The sequence below is a fragment of the Lepisma saccharinum genome, chromosome 24 (assembly GCF_977018435.1).
Source record: "Lepisma saccharinum chromosome 24, izLepSacc3.1, whole genome shotgun sequence".
Taxonomy (NCBI): Eukaryota; Metazoa; Arthropoda; class Insecta; order Zygentoma; family Lepismatidae; genus Lepisma; species Lepisma saccharinum.
The window spans coordinates 24589317-24613456 of record NC_139252.1 but is presented as its reverse complement, the minus strand read 5'-3'; the positions used below and the strand labels follow the sequence as shown (position 1 = coordinate 24613456).

Sequence of the window (24140 nt, the reverse complement as noted above, 5' to 3'; positions counted from 1 at the left end):
CTAAATTTCACCTTAAATTGAACTAAAGTTGACTTTCAAGGAGCTAGATTTAGGAAGGCTGGATAAAGTGCCTTCCATGGTAATTTTAGTTGTCAAGCTGGTGGGGGGGGGGGGGCCCACCGCTATTACTGGTAACTTTAAAGTGATGACAATCTATTCTTAAATTTCACCGTGTAGATCTGATGGCATCACCCATCTCAATAATCCACTGATGGTCGTATGAAATCAAAAATAGGGGATACCAGATAACAATATTGTCATCTTCACCTCAGCCATGGCGCTATATAAAAGTATCTGGGGAGGTAAGAGGGGGTGGGGTGACACAGTCAATACAATCATCTCACGTCACGTGCAAAATGTATATTCATGGCAAAAGTTGGTCTATGTGGGCCAGAGCTAGTGATGGCACCATAATGGGGCAGGTGCCAAATGAGTGCACGAAAGAGCCAGATCTGGTTCCAAAAGAGCTAAGTTTGCAACAGTGCTCCCCAGCTGCCTGAGAGAGAAGGACCCAGGGGAAATTGTCCCTCTCCCACTTAAAACTTAGAAATCAATAGAACTAAGGCTCTGCAGGACAGGAAATTTTGGTTGGGTTGTGATCAAAATAGTAAATTTTTAAAATCTCGAAATTCCGGATGCAAAGAAATTCACCATATCTCAACTAAGTCATATTTGGGATGAAAAATGTTTGAAATTTCCTGGCACAGAAAATTACGAATTATACACACTATTTCCACCTGAAATGTTTGTTTTCACATTTCTGGAATAAAAACTGCTTTTTTAAAGAAACTTCAGGCACTTATAGTGCAGAAAACATTGAGAATTAACCAGTTTTAAACATGTTTATTTGGAATTTCTCAACTGTTTGGCATCCTAAAAAGTGATGAAATTATTTCCCAAAGTCTGAATTCGAATGGGAATTGTTTTCCCAATCCTGGTACCAACTTTCCAGGATCCTGCACACACCCAATTTTAACCCATACCAAGCACATATCATAACTAGAACTGATAATAACACTTTGAACCAACACCAATAGTCTTTCCAAATTCTACTGATGATAATACTTGAACATTGTAATAATTTAAAATAGCCCAGAATAGTTACAAATTTTAATACCTAAATATTTCATTAAAATTAGACCATATCATTATCCCATATAATTAAATTAATATAATCATATAATTTCCAGGATATTAGATTCTGCAAAAGGGCACATAGCATTTTGCCGAACCCAAGAGATACCTGGAATCCAGAAAGTATCTGCCAGAATTAGATACTTTCCAGTAGCGATACATCTAAACACATCAGTATAAGCAAACAGTGTTGGCAGCGTAAGAAAAAATAATTACAACACTGCAGATAATTGACTCTCCCTTAGACAGGAAATTATATGGTTGATTGTAAGCAATGTCATGTGTATCTGCAGTGTATTTCTAGTTATGTGTTTACAATGGTGAAAACTGAGGTTGGTGAATATATTCTCTGAACATCATCAGCCATTTCTGTTCACATAAAAACTCATGCTCCATTGGAAATTAATGAATAATAAAAACAATAATTTTATTTAGAAAAAAGTTAAGACTAATACTTACCATGAATAACCCATTCAAGATAGAATCCATTGTGGGCAACTGAATGATCAGACACAAAGTGTACATAAAGTCGATCATGAGTTGATGTTATTGGTGGAGGTAAGTTATTACCACAATATTTCCCCAATACCGTGCTTGCTGGCTGATTACGTTCTCCTTCCTTGACCTAAGAGATAAAAATAAATTGCCATAATTTAACTGTAAATTACTTATAATATTAATAATTTATTTTTATAGATACAGTTGAGACTGCTTGATACGTAACTCAGTTCTGCGTATTTCTGTTTTATACGTACATTACTGTAGGTCCTGGCAAAATATAATTTAAAAACGTGTTAATTAAATCTCATTTGTACGTAATGCATTGATACGTAATTTGGTGTTATATGTACTAATATTTATAAAATACACTTGATTTGCACGTAATTAAGCTATAACAATATCACAGAATTATACATTTCTTGTTTTTACAATAGGTGGGCATGACGATTGTTACCTACCCAATAGGCCTAATACATGTAGATAGTTATGGCCATTAAACATAGATGGCAGCACTAGACATAATATGTAAAATTAAAGATATTGTTTATAAAAATGTGAAACTAGAAGAAACTGATAGCTAATATCGATTAACATGAAAAAGATAGGAATGAATGGAATGATAGATATATATATGTGAATATTACCATTCAAATTAAAGTTCTCTTATGTAAAAGCTTGTAAGAAGCTAAAAGACTGAGAGAAATTAGTCTTTCCTTACGGCATATACGAACCCAGAATGAAAGTTTTGATATACACAGTTGGGCACGCGTTCCAATCGCAGCATCAAAGCACTTTAGGCTGCATGTCACAATCGCGGCACCAACTCGGCTCGCGCATTCCAGTCGTGGCACCGAGTTCACACTCTGTGGTTGTTAAAAAGTGTAGTTGGCGGTGCATTCCAGTCGATGTCCCAAGGGATGGGAAATTCTAATTTAGCTAAATGCCAAAAGTCAGAGGGAAAAGAGCTGGCAAAGGAGTTATGGACTTTATAACAAGGAGAAGAATCGAAAACGGAGGGTAAGTACTGACATCTCCTATTTCCTCACAAGAACCATTAGGACGTGTGCGAGATATACAGTAGTGGCATTAATTCTGGACACTTTTAGTAAAATGTTATTTTTTTTAAAATCTCGAATGTAGAAACTATATTCTGTATAGAAATATTAAACAAGTTTAAATGACATCGTTCAGTAACTTCAATAATTGCATCTGAGTGCAGCATTGTAGTCTGATTATAATTGTTATTGTTATTTTCAACCAACATAACGCTTGTGTGCGATTGTTGTATAGTAGGTCAACTTCCCAACTGCAGCAAACAATGAAGCTCACACTTAACCCACAGTACAATAAAGAAAATACCAATAATCAGAGAACAATGCTTCAGTAAGATGAAATTCTTGAAGCTACTGAACAATGTACAACAATGATGCTCCCAGTTGACCTACTATACAACAATCGCACACAAGCGTTCTGTTGGTTGAAAATAACAATAAAAATAATAGACTACAATGCTGCACTCAGATTCAATTATTGAAGTTACTGAACAATGTCATTTAAACTTGTTTAATATTTCTATACAGAATATAGTTTTTACATTCGAGATTTTTTAAAAAATAACATTTTACTAAAAGTGTCCAGAATTAATGCCACTACTGTAGTATTAGAAAGGGTCAAGGAAAGAAGACAATATATCTTGAAACCTTTGGATCTAAGTTGTGGCGGAAGAAGTATATACGAGGGAATTACAATAAGTGATCCGAAAGATCTTCGCACGTGTGTTTCACAACCAAGCCAAAGAAGGAAGGAAGTATGGGCCAGAGAAGGAAGGAAGTATGGGCCAGAGAAGGAAGTCTGTTCCAACCAGAGAAGAAAGGAAGTCCGTTCCAACCAGAGAAGAAAGGAAGTCCATTCCAACCAGAGAAGAAAGGAAGTCCATTCCAACCAGAGAAGAAAGGAAGTCCATTCCAACCAGAGAAGAAAGGAAGTCCATTCCAACCAGAGAAGAAAGGAAGTCCATTCCAACCAGAGAAGAAAGGAAGTCCATTCCAACCAGAGAAGAAAGGAAGTCCATTCCAACCAGAGAAGAAAGGTAGTCCGTTCCAACCAGAGAAGAAAGGTAGTCCATTCCAACCAGAGAAGAAAGGTAGTCTGTTCCAACCAGAGAAGAAAGGAAGTCCTTTCCAACCAGAGAAGAAAGGTAGTCCATTCCAACCAGAGAAGAAAGGAAGTCCATTCCAACCAGAGAAGAAAGGAAGTCCATCCAAACCAAGAAGGAAGGAAGTCTTTCCGAGGAAGAATTTAGGAAGTGAAACTGCTTATAATAGTGGAAAAAGACTAATGTCATATAGAAGTATATATCTAGAAGATATCAAGAATACTTAATTACATTGAATAAGAAAGCTATAAATATTCCTGTTTCCAAAACAAAAATGATATTGTAAACTAAGTTATCATAATATAATAAGATTTTTAATCTCCATTGGAAGATCTTTGCTTGTTCTGATTCATAATTATAAAAAGAACCCATTACCCTAGAGATATAGCTGTGGTAAGGAGTTGCACCCAAAGGGAAGTAGCACGATGGTCGGTCTCGAGTTGCGAGAAAGACAAGTGTGGCATGTTGGTGTCACAGAGAAGGTGGCGTGTGGCATGAAATCAGAGGGGAAAGATTTGCTGCAGTTGTTCAGAACATAAGATGCATTTCATATTGAACGTAATCACAATACAAAAGTACACTAAACAGAACAGCGGTTCTTTTAGTGCTACTTGTCAGCCATGGAGAACAGAAAGAGAAAAAGTTACACACTTGACCAGAAAGTAAAATTTATACAGGAAGTGGACACTAATCCACATAAAACTAAAACTAAAATAGCTGCAGAATTAAGCATCACTTTAGTAAAAGAAATAATATTTTAGACAGATTTTTAAAACTGAGGAGTATAGTACATCAAAAAAAATGCAGCCATCAACAAGAGGGAAGACATGCACATTTGAAAAAAAAAAGTTCTTCTTAGCTGTATTTAAGAATCAAACTTTTAGATTCGTTAATTTACCACTTTATGACAGAAATAACCTGTATTACGTATATCTTGTTCCTCAAAATAGATACAATTACAGTATTTTAATAATGATATGACATAACATGGTATCTAATTCTGATTTGTTAGTAATTCTCAATTATACATATTATTTCCTCTTTACCTTGACAGGTTTGACTGTATATTGGATCAGCAAAATATCAGTAATTATACTGATTATACCAATATGTCTATAGTGACCAATATTAATAGAGTACTAATCTATCTCATCAAAAACCGCAATAGGGTATTTTGATTTAGCTTATTGGATAATGCATGATTGTATGAATTTCTGAAAAGTGTGCTCGCAATGAGTGCCCAGAGAAATGAGAGGAACACAAATGAGCTGATGCATCTTTAATAATTCTTCAAGCTTTCCTGGCAGTGAATACAGTAAAACCTCGTTAATACGATATTGGTTAATACGAAGTACCCTTTAATCCGAAGTTCTTCCCATTCCCCAGCCGATAAGATAGGATTTATAATGTATTTCAGTACGGATAAATCGAAATACGGATAATTTTTAATACGAAGTTGTTTACAAGACCCTTCCGCAAAACTGGTTTCGCTTAATTCGAAGTAGACACCTGCGTAAGTCGACAAGAGAAGATCGAATGTGGAAAGAGCTTGGACGTTATTTTAACTTGACCTTGACATGTTTCCTTGTCCTAAGAGCTGCTGACAACTCAAGGGAAGCAGCCAGAAATGCCCGCTGCACATTGACATTCTTTGTCAATATGCATGGGAGGTCAAGCTCTTTCCCCGCTAAATGCGCCACCTTGGAAATATTCACCAGTGCCAGATGAGAAATGCGAGATAAGATCGCACGAATGTTCCAAAATACAAGACGCGTGGCGCCTGGAAGTCTCACCAATCTGTCTAGCTCTGAGCTAGAGATAAGCAATTTCCCGTGAGCGAGCAACTTTTGGCCTGGTAGCAGACAACTTCCGGTAACCACTTTCATTAAAAGCGTGTTCTTTGTGCCCTGTAGAACTTCATAAAAAAGGGAAACTGTTACAGATAATCAAAGCCGCATAGGCCAACTAAAGATCGTCAACCCGCTTAATGCATTGACATCTAGGTTTCCCGCAAAAGTTGACATCGATCTTACGTATGTTGCAACTCCAGTTTCCCGCTTCATACGTTTCCCAACTGTGCCGGTCATAAAATTTGCCAAAACAGTGTTTTGTTGTCTGAGTGACTTCTCCCCTTTTGCTATCAGCAAACTGGGGGGGGGGGGGGTCCGTTGCTAATTGTTTCGGCTACGATATTCTTGCTCGTGTGCGCACACCGGCTCCTTTGGCGTCTAAAAAAAGCAAACAGTTCTGAAAACCTTCTTTAAAACGAACAAAAACCGCATAAGTAAAAGAAAAGTGACCCCCTTCCTTCTACAACAGCCCATTATCCGCCACTGGTGTGCATGGTAATGTGATTTTTCACACTGCTGATAAAAGTTCCGTCTTCCACAACTGCGTTATCTTTAAAATGCCGATGATTTCCCTTCTGCCACCTGCTGCTCTAACATCCAGCCGGTCTCATTGTGTTTACGCTGCAGCTGGCGCCAGTGTTTAGTCTAGCATCTGGAAAGCTCTCCCTTGCCGATAACTGCAATGACTCATCCAATGCAAAGGAATAAGCTTCATTGTTTTGAATCTCGCAAAGCCATATAATCCCCGCTTTTCTTCAGAATCATTAGCGTGCTGCTGCTAAAAAAAAAAAAAAACCCGCAATGCTCAAGGAAAAGTTTTGGCGGAGCGAGTGTTTGACCTCCAGAATACTCCTGAAACCTACAATAAATTGTCGATTAATCTGAAAATAGGCAAGTTTCGTAAAACTTGTTTTTAGTTCATTTTATACTGCTGAACTAAGCGGGACTAAATATACAGTTTAAAGTGGGATCCAAACCAGAGTGATTATCGAGTGCGGCACTGTTTAATGTGTCCTAGGATACACATTGGGTGCAAACATCGCAAATTGTGTGTTTACTTTTTCAGAGTGGATTACAATGCAAGTTGAGGAAGAGTTTGGATTGCTCCCTGAAAAAGGGGAGGGGGGCGAATATGAAGTTAACTGAAGCAAAGAATACGTGACTTTTTTTTACGATGTGTTTTAGACAGCCGAACCAGAATGAAATTTACAGGCCCGATTCTTTTGTTTTGTTTTGTTCCAGGGAAAGGTTGTGTTCTCTCCCAAGAGAATCTTCTCTTACCAGTTAATCCTGTAACGGACAATGTTCTAGTACATAAAATCCAATATTCATTCTGTCCGATTATCTCCCATCTCTTGCTCGCGTGTGACTACTGTCAAGATTCACTTCTTGCAATAAACGAGATTGTTTTCTTTTCCGTAGGTCTCCGTGCAAACTGGTTCCTTATGAACTAAAATTGTAAGAATTTCGTGGAAGAGCAACAACTTTGCCCAATTAAAAGAAAATACCGTTTTTTATAAGACTTTTTGCCACAACATGCATCCTGTGCATAACCGGTTGTATAACTAGGCAGGATAAATGATGTTAACCGACTCCTTGTAATCTGTGTGTCCGCTTTAAGCTCCCTTTTCTCATTTTGTGTAACATTTTTTACACTTCCTTTAAAACGTACAATATTATTATATAGTACATATAAAGCTTATTTTCTGAGCTACCACCAAGTATAAAATATCCTTTGTGGGGCTAATTTATACTCTACTTTATTTACACCTGAAAACAGGTGCCATCTTGAAAAGTTTGGATAACTCGAAGTCGTTTAATACGAAGTTGACATTTTTTGGTCCCTTGAACTTCGTAGTAACGAGGTTTTCCTGTATTGAAGTTTCTCATACATTTTTAATTAATTTTCTGCAAAGACAAATCATGCTTAAACTTGCAAGTGATGAGGAATACAGGGTAAGTCAAAATGATGGACCCGATTACAGAAATTTATTCTGTGAAATCTAATAAACATATGTTATTGTGAGACATGTGCTTCGAAAGGTTAACTTTCAAAGTTTGGTTTCCACGCAGTGTTTCCACTTTCTATCGCTAGGAGTCAGCAGCGAGCAGGAAAATGGTGTTGACTGGAGAACAGAGATCTTTCTGTGTGCTTGATTATCATGTGAACAAGTCTGTGATTAGCGTGCAACTGCATTTCCGTACCAAATATCGGAGAGAACCACCTATGGGGAAGGCCATTCGTAAGTGGTATGAACACCTGGCCGTCTGTCGACTGGGGAAGAGACAGTGGAACGAGTGTGCACATGTTTCGTGCAGAGTCCACAGAAGTCCACCTACCGGGCAGCGAGAGAATTTCAACTTCCACAGAAAACTGTCTGGCGGGTTCTGCGGAAACGTTTACAAATGAAACCCTACCGCTTGCAACTAGTTCAAGCCTTAAAAGACACTGATTATGCTGTTGCTACGTACTTCTGTGCTGATTTCCTCGCATTAATGGAAACAGATGGGTTCTCTGAGAGGTTAATTTACAGTGATGAAGCAACTTTTCACCTTTCAGGGAAAGTGAATAGACACAATGAAAGGATTTGGGGAACTGCTAACCCCCATGAATTTGTGAAACACGAACGCGATTCTCCCAAAATGAATGCCTTTTGTGCCATTTCCTATGAAAAGATTTATGGGCCCTTTTTCTTCAATGAACGTACTGTGACAGGACATGTGTTCCTTTATATGCTGCAACTATGGCTCCTTCCACAGCTTGCAGAGGATAGCGCAGATTTCATTCTCCAATTGGATGGTGCCCCTGCGCATTACCATGGCAGCGTTCGGGACCATCTCAATGGAGCACTGGAACAACGTTGGATAGGCTGTGCATCTCCGGAGGATCGACCTCTCCTTCATTGGTCACCTCGTTCCCCCGACTTGACCCCATGTGATTTCTTCATGTGGGGTTTTGTCAAGGATCATGTTTATGTACCACCACTTCTAACAACATTGGATGACCTGCGTGTCCCCATCACAGCAGCCATTACTGATATTGACTACAACATGCTACACAAGGTTTGGCAGAAGATAGACTATCGGCTTGATGTGTGCCGTGTTATGTGAGGTACTCACTCATAGAACACTTGTGATTTGTTTGAAAAAACTTTGACAGTTTACCTTTCTTAGCACATCTCTCACAATAACATTTGTTTATTATATTTCACAGAATAAATGTCTGAAATCGGGTCCATCATTTTGACTTACCCTGTATAATAACTTTCATGTTACTTTGTATGACAAAATACAAGTGGCACCAACCTCCACAAAATCATAAGAGCAATTTCCACTAATATGGTCCTCAACATCAAAATATACAAAAGTTAGATTGATTTTATTTCCCAGAGGTGCTGCTATAACCCATGTACAATTCCTATTATGAGGATATGGTTCTGGATAGTTTGGACTCTCAATAACACCTCGATAGCCTTTCAATTCTGTGTTGCAATCTAGAAAAGATAAGAAAAACAACACAAATAGATTATCACATACTGTAATAATAATTTATGCGACTCAGAAAATTTTCTTCCAGTAAATTCAAAACTCATCTTCCATGTTTTAAGGAAATAACTTCATAGCTGTTCTGGAAATAGCTACTTCTCCCTAGCTAAATTATTCCTGCTATCAATTGCAAAAATGCACATATCATTAATTTGCTATTTAGTAGGGCTGAGCTGATACCAATACTCTTACCGATATTGATCAATATTGGTGTGTAAATATTCTTCTCCAATTATATACATCAATTTAACTACCAAGAAATTTGCTTTTCAATATTTAAGAATTGCATCAGAATATTAAAATAGATATTATGTTATCACAAAATAAAGTTTTTCATGCAAAATTGGTGCAAAATAAAAATGATGTTTGAATTTTGCATAATTTCCAGGATAATTACACTCGTGAAAGCATCGTGTGGCATTTTTGCTAACCCCATTGTATCGGTATATGAATCAACCCTACTATTTAGTTGTACCAGAAAGTGCTACTTCAAATAATTTCTTGCAACTATTTGAAAATGAAAAAGGTCCTAAGCAATTATAATTATTTAACTTGTACAACTTTAAGATGGTCCAAACTTTAATACAATTCACTTTACAAATGATTACAGAATAATGTGAAGATTAATCACATAAAAAATTGGAGATTAAAATAAGTAACAAAATACATTACTCAAAAATAGTATGCTCCGAATTCAAATATGCTTTGTTTACATTAATTTAAAAATAACATAAATATACTGGAATTATATTAACATATACATACAGATCACAACTGATCTAACAGCTATGTAAATGTATTTGCAAATACGTAAATTTAAGTTCATAACACAAATACAATTCACTTCTTACACAAATCAGATTCACAAGTTACATGGAATACAAGGTGATTCATAATTTCCTCTTGGGTTTCAAATGTTTACAGTACAAGAACAATAACACATACAGCAAAAAGGTGCTTATCGGTATATAAAGAATCTCTCCAAGTTTGGTTCGTCGTACCTTACAGATGCTTGATATGTGCACCCCTGGTGACGTGGCAGACATCAATCCTGAAATCATGTTCCTGGCACACACAGCCCAACATATCACGATCAATACCAGTAACTGAATGCATGATCCTTTTTTGCAGCTGTGCTAAATCACGTGCCAAAAGGGGCATGATCACACGATCTTTGATGTAGCCCACAAGAAAAAAATGCATGCGGTTATGTCAGGTGAATGTGGAGGCCATGGAAGAAAAGGAGAGTCATCTCAAGAAGCACGTCCAATCCAACAACTAGGAAGTTTTGCACTAACGTAAGCACGGACTCCGTCATGAAAATGTTGGGGAGCCACATCTTGTTGAAAAATGGAGGCCTCGCTATCTTCCTGTAATTGTGGCATTAGCCACTGTTGCAGCATATGTAGGTACGTACACTACAACCACAACAGTTGGTTCTGCAAAGAAAAATGGCCCATACGCTTTTGACAAAGAAGCTGCACAAAAACATTCACTTTAAGGAAATCACGGATGTGTTGCACAACTACATGAGGGTTTTCTGTGCCCCAAATACACACATTGTGATGGTCCACCTTTCCATGCAGATGAAACTTGGCCTTGTCACTAAAAATCACTTTCTCAGCAAAACCTTCTTGCTTCTCTTAGAAATCTAGAGAGATCTGGAAACGACAATTGTGATCCTATGGACTCAACACCTGAAACAGCTGCACTCGGTATGATTTCACATGAAGACGTTTGCATAGAATATGCCACACAGTTGGCTGCGACATCTGTAATTCCTGACTCATGTGACATGTTGACTTCTTGTGGCTCCTGGCAAATGTTTCTTGCACAAGGATTACAGTATCAGCAGACAGTCCCACCTGGCCTGTTCGTTTTGCAACACACAGGCAGTCAGTCTGCTTGAACTGTTCTACCGTGCACGAATTGTCTTGTCTGTAGGTGCTTCTGTTCGATATTTCATATGAAATCTCCCTTGTACCATCAAAACCGATTCACATTTAGTGAATTTTAAGATGTGGAATGCTTTTTTTTCCACAGTCCATGCCATGTTTGCGGTAACTGCATTATACTGTCCCCTAGCAGCTGAATCTACAATTATGTGATGGGGCTTATTGCGAGTGCAAACTTGGAGAGATTCTTTATGTACTGATATGCAACTCTTTGCTGTGTTACAGTTCTTGTTCTATAAACGTTCAAAATCCCGGAGGTAATTATGAGTCACTTTGTATATTTATGTAAGAAGTAAACTGTAAATACGGAGAAACTAGTACAGTCAACTCTCGATTCAACGACCTTTCACAGTTCCCGGGAAAAGGGTCGTTATTTCGAAGGGGTCGTTATAGGAATTTGCACCAATTTTCAGCTTAAAGGGATCTCAAACGGACACAAAGATGCCTAGGAGATGGTAACACCATTTATCCTGGTAGTTATACAACCTGTTATGCACAGGATGCGTGTTGTGAGAAGGAAAATAGAACATGAAAAAGTTTTCACAAAAGAGAATTTAAAATAATGTTACTTTGTTTCAATTGTGCACAGTCGTTGCTTTTCCAGGAAATTCTTACAATTCTAGTTAATGAGAAACCCGTTTCCACTGAGACCTATGGAAAGGAAAACAATCTCTCGCTTATTGCAAGGGAAACTCGAAGACAAAAGTCGGGAGATAATCGGGCAGAATGAATGTTGGATTTTATACGGGTTTACTGGAGCATTGTCTGTTACAAGATTAACTGGTAAGATTAGATCTCTCGGGAGAAACAACACAACCTCTCTAGGTACCAGACAAAAAAAATAAAGGCAGGGCTGTAATTTTCATTCTGGTTCGGCTGTGTAAAATACATCGTAAAAAAAAAGTCACTTTTCTTTGTTTCAACCAACTTCATTCACCCTCCTTCCCCATTCAATGGAGCAGTCCAAACTCCTTCCTTGACTTGCATTGTAATCCAGCATGAAAAAGGAAATGCGCAACTTGCGATCTATTTTCATCCAAAGCGTATTGTAGGACAGGTCATTAAACAACGTGGCAGTTGATAATCATTCGGGTTTGGAATTGAATTTCACTTTAAACTGTATATTTAGTCCCGATTAGCCCATCAGCATAAAATGAACTGAAAACAAGCTTTATGAAACTGCGCATTTTCACATATCAAAATGGTAGATCGTTATTTACTCTCACGTTAATCGACGATTTAATGTTGGATTTAGGAGTATTCTCGATGTCAAACACCCACCCCTCCAAACGTTTTCCCCTTGAATAATGTCTTTTTAATCAGTCTCAGCGACCATTCCTACATTGAACACACTTTTTTTTTCCCTCCACATGAATGGTTCTGAAGAAAGGTAAATTAAATTTACAGTTGTGCTTATCAGAAGGCGCAGAACATGAAGTTATTTTAACTCTTGTTTTGCTTTCTGGAGATCGAATTTCGTTATCGTCAAATCAAAACAGCTTTGCGAGATTCAAAACTATAACCTTTTTTCTTCGTGCTGGATGAGTCATCTCTGTTATCTGCAAGCAAGAGCTTAGCAGATGCTAGACAAAACACTGGCGCCAGCTGCATCGTAAAAACAAAGAGACCCGCTGGAAGTTCGAGCAACAGGTGGCGGAAGAGAAAAGTCCCAGCATTTTAAAGATAACGCAACTGTCGAAGACGGAACTTTTAACAGCAGTGTAAAGAAGAAAGAAATGACCCTTGCTTTATGTTTTACCACGCAACAGACAATAATACGGTCAATATTTCCTATGCAGACAACAGCATTAAAAAAATATATAATAAATAAATTTAAAAAAACAACTGAATTCTGCAATTATCAACATTGCCGTGCACACCAGTGGCGGAGAATGAGCTGGGGAAAGGGGGGGTCCCTTTTTGTTTTACTTGTTCTATGGTTTTTGTTCGTTTTCAAGAATATATCCAGAACTGGTTGCCCCATTTTAGACGTCAAAGGAAAGGAAGAGGGGTGGATCCTTTTCCACCCTCGCCTGTAATCAGCCCGCATCAGCAAGAAAATCGTGGCTGAAACAATCTGTTGCATCGCACCCCCCCCCCCCCTAAGTTTCCTGACAGGAAAAGAGGGAGAAGTCAGTAAGCCAACGGAACACTTTTTTAGCAGATATTACGACATCGACACAATTAGGAAAACATATGAAGTGGGAAACGGGAGTTATGATGCACGTAAGATCAAAGTAAACTTTTGTGGAAACCTGGATGACAACGCATTAAGCGGGTTGACGTTCTTTAGTTCACCTATGTGGTTTTGATTATCTCTAACAGTTTCGCTTTTTTTATTTAGTGTTGCAGGGAACAAAGAACACATTTTGAATGAAAGCGGTTACCGGAAGTTGTCGGCTACAAGGCCGAGAGTTGCTCACTCACGGGAACCTGCTGAACTCTAGGTCAGAGCTGGACAGATGGGCCAGACTTCCAGGCGCCACACATCTGTATTTTTGAACATTCCTGCGATCTTATCTCTCAAGGTGGTGTATTTATCACTGAAAGAGCTTGACCTGCCATACACATTGGCAAAGACTGCAAGTCCAGCAGTCATTTCGGGCTGCTCCCACCCTTCCCCGCGAGTTTTCAGCAGCTCTTAGGACAAGGAAACAAAAGGTCGATTTAAAATAACATCCAAGCACATTCGATCTTCTCTTCTCGCGTATCCAAGAGAAAGCGTGGCAAAACAAGCCTGGCGCGTTGGGTAGCGGCCGTCGGGTGCGGGGTAACATTGGTGCGCTTGAGGGAGGGGAGGGCAGAGGTCAAGTGCTATTGGACATCACTCAAGCATGGTGTGGTGGTGTCTATTTTTAGTTCAGACCCAACTGTGAGCGGTAGAGCGCTCGTGAAGGAAATGAGTGGGGAAAAAAACAATGCATTTTTCGGCCGATTTCCTTCAATTTTTCAACTTTTTTTTTCAAATTTTTCTATCTTTTTCTAAATTTTTCACGGTTCCCGGGAAAAGGGTCGTTACTTCGAGAGGGTCGTTATACCCGGGGTCGTAGAATCGAGAGTTGACTGTACTCACTTTTATCCACGAAGCTGTTTTTTCTTTTTCAATTAATTTCAGTGGACATTGCCACTATCCTCGTTGGAACTTGCTGTACTGTTGCTTGGCATGTGTCTTTTGTTTGTAGTTCTCTGGCTGCCGCTAGGTGCACCTTTGTTAACTGTGCGTCTCGGTCTGTGTCGTCTGCTATTTCCGGGCAATAATTGTTGTAGTAGGGGAATCCAAGTGCGGTGGGCTTGCCCACTAACAGCAGCACACCTAGCGGCAGCCAGAGAACTACAAACAAAAGACGCACGCCAAGCAACAGTACAGCAAGTTCCAACGAGGATGGTGGCAGTGTCCACTGAAATTAATCGAAAAAGAAAAAACAGCTTCGTGGATCAAAGTGAGTACTAGTTTCTCCGTATTTATATACTACCACATCTCTCTTTTCCCAATTATGAATAAACTGTAAATATCTTAAAAATAAAGGGCAAAGTTATCACCTATGTATTTCACTTCGCTATGATGCAGTATTTGAAATTAGCAGATGTGCATCGTAAAATGTCACTAGAATTTTTGGTATGCAGATTTTTTCAAGTCACCACTCAATCTACAGCAGTATCCAAAGTGGTTCAGTAATTCTTTACCCACTGCCTTTGTTATTTTATGCACATTTGAACCAAGGAAGTGGTAAGGAGAGAGATATTCCAGAAACCTACATCTCTGTTGGGTCAAGATCTTTCGTAAATCTAGCAATAAAGTGGATATAAAAACTCTCATTATAATGAAAAAGTGCCTTCCTTCATTGCCTTAATAGACCACTTTGTAGCCCTCTACAAAAATGATAGTTTTGAATAAGATCAGGGTCAGCAAGTGGCCTACATCATTTTGAGTCTCAGTAAAACATAATCACAGGAGTAAACCCTTTCAATGACACTGCAGAAAATACTGGTAGTAAAAACAAAACTGCAATCAGATAGGTTCTGTTTTAAATTTCATCAGTTTCAATACCATTAGTACAACAGTGTCTGAATGTGGCTTTAGTCAGCAACTTCAATTAAATAAAAATTGCTTGCAGAAATTAATTGATCATCAATTCAGTGGATGATCTGCTTACGATCAAAATCTAGTGAGCTTATAGGAGTCATGTGGTTAGACATCCTGTTGTGAAATGTTACCACTACATAACTTGAGGTAGTTTATTTTTTTGTGCTGATACATATAAACGTGCCAAATTCTTACTAAAATATTATGCATTTTTTTAAATAAGCAATAATCTTAATAAACTGCAAATTGTATGGGTTTTATTTTTATAATATTAAATCACTACCGAAATGAAAAATTATAAATACAGAGAAACTTATGTGCTTGCTGTTCTATTAATTTCAGTGGCCACTGCCACCATTCTCATTGGAACTTTCTGGAATCTGGTCCAGGCCACATACTGCTACTAAAAGCCACTAAAACTAATTGCTAACAGCTCTAAACCTAATACTCCCTCTGTCCCATAATTATTGTCTGGTACACTTTTGTTTGTGGTCACAAAATACTTGTCCGATATTCAAACTGTGACACTTGTGTATCAGAAGAAGAAAACGAAACACGGGAATGAGTCATACAATGTTATTACTCAAGGATCAGTACAAATTGGCCGATCAAGTATCCAAAAGAACATAAATAAAAAGTTACCATTTTGGCATACCGGACTATAATTATGGGACAGAGGGAGTAGTTTTTCTTGTAGGTACACATTGCTCGCAATGTAGAATTATTTTCCTGTAGTTTACGGTTATTACAAGTATAAGAAAACAGTTTTCCTTTGTGACGTTTCAGGAGAACACACGCTCCTTTCATAAGACATTTATTTTCATTTTGACTAAAGATACAGTTATAACAATAGTTAGTAAATTTTTAAACAAAAAGAGTTTTCTTTTTCACAAATGGAGTAAGCCACAATCTTTAAAATTTAATGTAACAGAATACATCAAGAGACTTTGTGAAAACAATGATGAATTTGAATTACCTGATGATATTTGGGATTCATAATTTTAAATATGAAATAATGTGATCAAAATTTTTTATCTGAAATAAAAATAAAACAGACTGCTTCTTTTCACAGTTAAGTTGCTATATTACAACAATGTAACATTGACAACATCCATTATATAATGGATTCTTTTTGTTTAAAAAATTACTAACCATTGTTATAACTGTATCTTTGGTCAAAATGAAAATACATGTCTGATGAAAGGAGCGTGTGTACTCCTGAAACGTAACAAAGAAAAACTGTTTTCTTATGTTTGTAATAACCGTAAACTACAGGAAAATAGCTCTAAACCTGGTCCTCCTAACCTAACAATCCATAACCTATATTTCTGCTCAGATTGAATAATGCATATGTGGTTAGTGACAAATGATGAGAGGCTGGAAGTACTTTTGCTGGAATATAAACTGAAAAATTTCCACTTCAACAATTTAACCTTGATCTGCTATGTGGCAGTCAGATGCTCTACCAACTGGACTTAACGCTTCCAAGTTCAATAATGGTTAGATCATTACCTGCATAGTAACGTACTGAAAAACCCCTCCCTTGGTAGTCCACATCAGATCTAAATTTTAACCAAAGGTAATTTTTTGACGAAAACAACTGTGGAGGATGATTATTTGCTGAGCAGTACCTTCCCATCAACTTTGAGTTTGAATTACGGCCATCTCTAACCTGTAAAGAGAAGAAGTATGTGTTCAGTAACAAATGATTGTATGATTAACACTAAAGAAGGGATGGAACATTTTAATTGTCATTCTATTGGTACTGGCTGATATCGGTACTACTGGTTATTTTATTTTCTGATATATCTATGAATAGTCTGCAATTTAGTTCAATTCTGTTGTTACTTTTATGAATATAAAGATGTACACATCCGCTGGTGAAGTAAAAATAAAGCTCCCCGTGCACATAGGCACATGTAGGGGATGTGGGGGGTAGGGCCCTACACATTCTAGAACTCGACCATTTTGGAGGTGATGTGATCAGCACTATGCTCCGGCCACCTTTACGCCCAAGGGTTGCCATCAAGTACCCATTGATTTGAGGCTGGGTTAGCTGCATAACTGTTTTATGTGGGGACAAGGCTGGAAAAATTATGGCCCTTGATCACCCACCCTGGGAATCAGACCTGGGTCTCTCCCGTCGTAGTCAGATGACCTGACTAGACCACTGCATCTCATCCACATCCCCGTTTTCTTTCTTCTTTTTATGTTAACTTATGCAATTTCTATTTCTGAATCAAAGGCTATTACAGTCAGCTGGTTAATGAACCTCTTAAGTGGAGGATGTTTTATGAGCCTTGAGGTTAACTGTGAAGGGGAAAGGGGGGGGGGTGCCTGAATGTTCTAACACTGTGGCCATGAATCAGTGGAAAGGATGCTTTATGTAAATTTTGAGCACTGGTTTTGTAAAACCTCTCATGATCACAGAAATATATGTCTATTAATATTTGAATATGGAATGCTATGAAACTAATTTGTGTTTGCACTTAAATATCATACAAAACAGAACCAATTCAATATCACGATGAGATTTGCTTCAAAAAATTGTTGAGCGAACTGGAATTTGTAATTTTTATACTTCGTCACATCACTGCCAGTAAGCCATATCCATTGCCAAAGGGGCATTGGAGGAAGTTAAATAATGAAGATATAAACACTGATCCTGTACGTTGTATATAATCTAATATATTTGCAGTGTAACTGCAAGTGTGCAACGTGAGTGTCATGTTTCTTCTGAGAAAATGGAAACCACTTGCTTTAAGTCTAACTGTCTTCATTAAGGCTAAGCTGGTACCACTTTGGAACTAAAACCAAAACTAACAACTAAATGTTTCCTGATTCTCACTGATAACGATTCTGATGTTTGTAAATTATTATAAAAAGTTTGGTCAAAATATTGATTGATATTAACATAAAAGAATCAATTTACCAAAGTTTGCTTTAAAATATTAAAAAATTCTAGCAGAATAGCTAATTCACTCTAATAAGTTCATATTTCATTTCTCCATGCAGGTTTTGTTCAAGATGGATTTCGCCACCTGTCTTGACCACGAACAAAAACTCACCGGAAAAATTAAATGTGAACTTATTCGAGTGAATTTATTTATTTATTTAAACGTGTTTATACTGCCGTGAACAGCCTTTGTGCCTTAGTACAGCAGTTTACAAAATTATATTGACATGCAGGTTTTCTCTGTGCAGCCGCCAAACAGACATCTTTAAATAAAATCAGAAAAGCTGTCATTTAATCAAAAAATCAACATTGTCACCAAATGATGATAAAATATGAAATAAAATTTCAAATTTTGTGTAATTTGATACCATTGCATTGGCTGATACTCGTACACTGTCATTGGTATTGGCTCAACCCTAGTCGAAAAATACCTCTAGAATATTCTCTAGAGTCAGAAATATGGCTACATGTTTGAAGTAAATCTAGTGACTTTCTGTACCTTGTAGAGGAAAACGGTGAATGGTATAATAAACTTGAAACTTCATTTTTTTCATTTCAGGTAAGTGTCACGCAGCTGAGCTTACATCATTAGCCAAGATCACACTGAACATGGAGCAGCAAGTTACAGTTGGTGGGCAATTGCATATCAGAATGATCGTAAGGCTGGGAGACTAGCAAGACATGATTTTAACATAACATTGTTGCCGGTGTAAGTGGGAAAGTGGGGAAAATGACTGCTTATAATGGGAAACATCCATAAAGAAAACCTTCTGGAAGGTCTTGCAGTAGCACCAATGCAGCAACATCAGTAAGGTTTGTGGAAGCATTCACAAATTGCCCACAGAAATTGACCTGCCAAGGTGCACATGAGCTTGGCATCAGTCCTGTGTTTCGAGATGTAACAGCTACCATCCCCTTCAAACTGATACATGTCCACGAAGTGAACGAGGATGACTCTGACAGGTGGTTGGAACTGTGTGAATTTGTTTTAAGGGAATGTGAAAATGACAAAATTTGGTTTCGCAAATTTCTGATGAAGCTGTTTCATGTGAACGGAAGTGTTAATGGACACAACTGTCATTATTATGCTTCAGAGACTCCTCGGAGTTATTGAAGACACACGTTCAAAATGCGGATCAGTCAGAGTTTGGGCAATGATTGGATGGGAAGGATTGTTAAGAATGCAAATCTTGGAGGAGACTGTTAATGCTGATTGGTACTGTGAAATCCTTCATGAACTTGTGGTGCCGGTGATGCAAAGAGATGAACACGAACATTGCTTATTCCAACAGGACAGTGCACCCCCTCATTATGCCATTGTGGTGAGGGAAATTCTGGCTTGCAAATTACCAAATAGCTGGTTGGGAAGGAATGGCCATTCCGCTCCCTCAATCTCACAGCCTGTGAATATTGGCTGTTGGGTTATTTGAAGGAAAAGGTTTACGCCCGAAAACCACAAGACATCGTCATGATGAGAAAAGCAATTGAGGAATAAATTCATGCCATTCCAGTGGTCCTGTATCATAAAGCAATCAGTGACTTTTCAGAGCATTGCCGATCATGCTTGGATGTAGACACCGAGCAGTTTGAGGTAATAAAGTGAGTCTGGTTGGTATTGTTGTGTATTGTACTTCAATTTGAAGAATTGACTTTCCAAGTGCACTCTCACTTCCAGTAACAACAATACTACTATCATCATACGATGCAATCAATCATGTAGCCATATTTCTGACTCACCCTGTATATATAATTGTACATACACAGTGCATTATTCATAAGCTAATATTTACCTCAAGATAGTCATAATGACAAGCAGCGTGCTGTTCCAAATCCAAATCTACAAATGCTAATCGAATGACACTTCCTTTGTTAATTATTATCTTCCAGAAGCATTCAGTATTCCAGCCATAGCTGTGGGGATAGTTTGGAGAGTTGATTATTCCTGTTGGAGTCTTCAGGGTGCCACCACAACCTAATTAACGAGAAGACAAGCATATCAAAATTAGTATTTTGTAGAAACTGAATTATTATAAGACAAGCAAGATTTATATGAACATTGTAACTTCATTGTCATACCCAAAACTATTTATTTTATATGTGTGCTTCCATTATTGAAATGTCTTACAGCTGGCATGTATAATAAAGTGTTACAAAGCAGTGGTGTATTCTACCATGTAACCTTACCTGATTCACCATTGATAAGCCAACTATTTTCACATATACCGGGTTTTCCTAAAGTCCTTCACACATTTAAATTCACTATAACTTTGTAACGAACAGATATATTTCAGTGAAATAAAGTTTGTACAGCACAGCAGTCTTTAAAATTTTATCTGGCAACACTGCATGTGTGTCATCCTCAGCGGCGGCACCAGGATTAATCATCTAGGGGTGCTGAGGGGGTGCAGAAAGAAATTTAGGGGGTACGATGCTGAAAATAAGGAAAACATGAAACAGGCATGCAACCTTTCAAAACTGGGGGAGCAAGGTGCCAAAACTGGGGGGTGGGGAAGGGAGCAAGGACACTTTACTTTACCTTGATAGATAAGGTTTAGCATAGTGCGGGGCCAAAATAGCAAATATAGCTCGACCACAAGGAAAAAAAAACCTTCCGTTAAAAGCATTCGAGCATCTTCCCTGCCGTTACCGGTGCTCGGGGCAGTGTTGCCAGGTCAGACTTGAAAAAATCGGGAGATTGTTCCTGCTACAAAATCCGATGATCTAATAGTAGTAGATGAACAACGTTCTCGGGGGCAGCATAGGCGTGCACACTGGGGTGCAAGGGGACGTCCGCAGATCTTTCCAGCGAGGGGGGAAACAATGTATTTTTATCAGGCGGGTAAACGAGGCATATTACCCCGTAATAATTTTGCCCCCTCAGAAAACACCACTTGAGTTTGAAATTATCATGTTCCTACATCCCTAATATAATAATGGATGTAAATTATTGTGACTGAAATCAAATCATACGTGTGGAATAATAGGTACTTTTATGTCAACATTCATTTTCCACAATCTTTCAAGTCGAATGCTAACAATAACAAATTAATTTGCCTTCTGCTGGTGTTCGGTATACAGCTATCGTTAGGGGTGGACACGCGTCCTGCACCATAATGAGAAAATGCATTACGTATGAGAAATATATTTGGTGAATTAGACAGCATGTCTTCCTCAATAATTAAAGATAGCAATGCTTATGCTAGGGTGCCACCTATCTTCCCCATCTGCTAGAAATACACACACACACAACACCCACACCCACACCCACACACATGTATAAAATAATTTGCCCACGCTACGAAGTCAGTGTTCCTAGTAAGGCAATAACATTTCACTGTGTTTGTGTCACTTCATCCATTTCATCAGTTTTTCATTCATCCATATTGTCGTACTTACCCATAGAGGCACAAAAGCGATGTAAAATAACTAAAATAGAAATAGATATTCGGGTGGGATAAAATACAACCATCTAAAAATAGTAATGTAGTAATAGTAATAAAATAATAATAATGTCCTAGCACAATTGAGAAATCGTTTGGCATAATTTCACAGTTCAAACAGCACTTTTCATGGCTGAGTGGAGTTCCACTCTACCTCTCCCCTCCATGTTCAAGTAAGATGAGCAGGAAACATGTTTTTGAGCATGCCATTGGAGGTTCCATAGCAATAGTTTATTAAGGAATTCTCCCAAGAAATCAATAGGTCTGGCAACACTGACGTGAGCCACGTTGAAGGCTCCTTCCCCCCTGTCCTTTCCCCCACCCGCCAGCGCGGTGAGGTTCTGTGCAGGTTTCTTTCCTTGTGGTTCCACTATAGCAGGATCAACAACACCCCTAATCGCCGACACTGATTAACATAAATTACTGACTAAAATTACATTATAAGTGTGAAATATATAACTTTAGACTGACATTCATTTTCCAGGAAGCCTGTGCCCCCCCCCTCCCTTGCCCTCCCCCTCGATGTCCATGATGATATGTATTAAGTCTTAAACTCCTAGAAAGTGGTCATACAGTGTAAACATTCAGATACACATTACAGTCTTATTGAAGTATGTAGTGGAATACAAAAAAAGAAATTATCCTTGCCTTTAAGAACACAATATTTGATCATTTTCAATGTAACCAGTGGAGGTACAAATTACACAGTACATTCTACATAGTGCATAAAAGGCGATGTACCTTCCATCTGCCACTTCAGGACAAAATGCAAAGTCCACAGCAAATTCGTCTTCGTTAAAATCCTTTCTGCCGCACTATCCCCAACAACGAACTGAAAAGTTTCCTCGTGAACATTGGGCCTCTTCCTAACTGTTTTCGAGCGTTTTAACAGGAAAACTACCCTTAACGTCAACAACTCCCAGTAAATAATTTCCTGAGCATGACCTAGTGATGCCATGAAAGCAGCTGAAATGTTTGTTCCAGTACGAGGAAGAACTAGTAGGTGAAAAATAAACCGTTTATCAACAATGCAAAAAAGAAAAAGAAAAAAACAACTCACATTAAGCTATAGGCAATTATCGAAAACCATCAACAGACCACTTGAAGAAACAAAGCAGAAAACATTCTAATAATGCTGACAAAAAAAAAACGGCCCCTGATCTTTATAGAGATTGCCGTCTGTACAGAATAGTATGTATATCGGGCATCGGCATCTCTTTTAGTGCTTGCCTGTTGCATACAATAATAACGGCCTTACTTCAGTACCTAACATTTGGTGCTCAATATGACTACTATGACAACATGGCATAATATGACACTCTTAGGGTTAGTGCTTTCAGTTTAACATAGGGGGTGCTGAAGGGGGTGCAGATGAAAATTAAAGGGTGCGCAAGCACCCCCTTGCACCCTCTGGCACCACCCCTGGTCATCCTTATCACCACACCTACAACTGGGAACCATTCACATCAATGGGTTCCTGCAATCTCATCCTGAAATGCAGAATGGCTTTCCGGGGTTGATAATTTGAAATGTCTGCAATAACTGCAGATATCTTTGCTTTAAGGTCGTCCAGATCTCTTGGGGTTTCTGCGTACACTACCACAGCCAAAAGTCACGTGGAGCCAGGTATGGCAACCATTCGGGCCATGATGTGGGCCCTCTGCGGCCAATCGACGTGCCTCTGAATTCCTGATCCATGCTGCAAGAGCAAAAGGGGAAGTGCATGTCATCCTTCATACCAAATGCAACCAGCTGGGGAAGGAGAAATGTCTGTAGCAAGTTGAGTTAAGTAGCACCCGTCACGGTAACTTAGGTGATCCATCAACACAGTGCACCACACATGCTACTTCTTGATGCTTTTTACATCCGGGTCCTTTTTCTGAAACACACTGCTGAACCTTTGATGCAGCAGAATGCACAATTTCAGCTCTGCACAGAATGCATTGCGTTCTCCTGAACCTGATTGCTTGCAGTCACGTGATCCTCTCAATGTGCAGTGTTGCCAGGTAAAACATTAAAGACTGCTGTGCAGTACAAACTTTATTTCACTGAAATATCTCTATTCGTTACAAAGTTATCGTTAGTTTAAATGTGAGTAGGACTTTTGGAAAACCCTGCTTATAGAAAATGCCATAAAATTTGAAGATATCAGACATCTGCTTTTGTTTTACTTGCATGCCTACATTGGTGTTTTATTTCTATTATATCTAATTATTATATAATAAATATAGATGATAAATAGGAATTGTTCCTGTAAACCAGGTCAAATTTTGAGAATAAGTCACTGCTACAAAGCCAGAAATCCCAGATTCGAACCTATTTTAAGGCATGGATTTATCATTACGTTTGTCTTAAATTACCAACTTACATAAATCAACATAAAATTTCCAAAAATAAATGTTTACTCACACTGTTCCAGTTTGTAAATAAATATGAGTCTCAGTCAATAAATAAGGAGGCAGAGGATATTACACCAAAACTGTGGTAGTTAGAAATGGGTCGACATGCCCGAAATGGAG

The 24140-nt window shown here is 38.3% G+C and overlaps 1 protein-coding gene across 1 annotated transcript in view; it reads right to left on the bottom strand.

The window, feature by feature from the left end:
- The window catches only part of LOC145978140 (cubilin-like), a 416836-nt gene that overhangs the window by 245571 nt on the left and 147125 nt on the right, over window positions 1-24140 (bottom strand). The window contains exons 25-28 of the mRNA XM_083110579.1: window positions 19972-20153; window positions 16738-16897; window positions 8947-9134; window positions 1594-1759 (exon numbers count right to left, since the gene is read on the bottom strand). Of these exons, the coding sequence (XP_082966705.1) occupies window positions 1594-1759; window positions 8947-9134; window positions 16738-16897; window positions 19972-20153 (696 nt within the window). The remainder of the gene's footprint in view (window positions 1-1593; window positions 1760-8946; window positions 9135-16737; window positions 16898-19971; window positions 20154-24140) is intronic.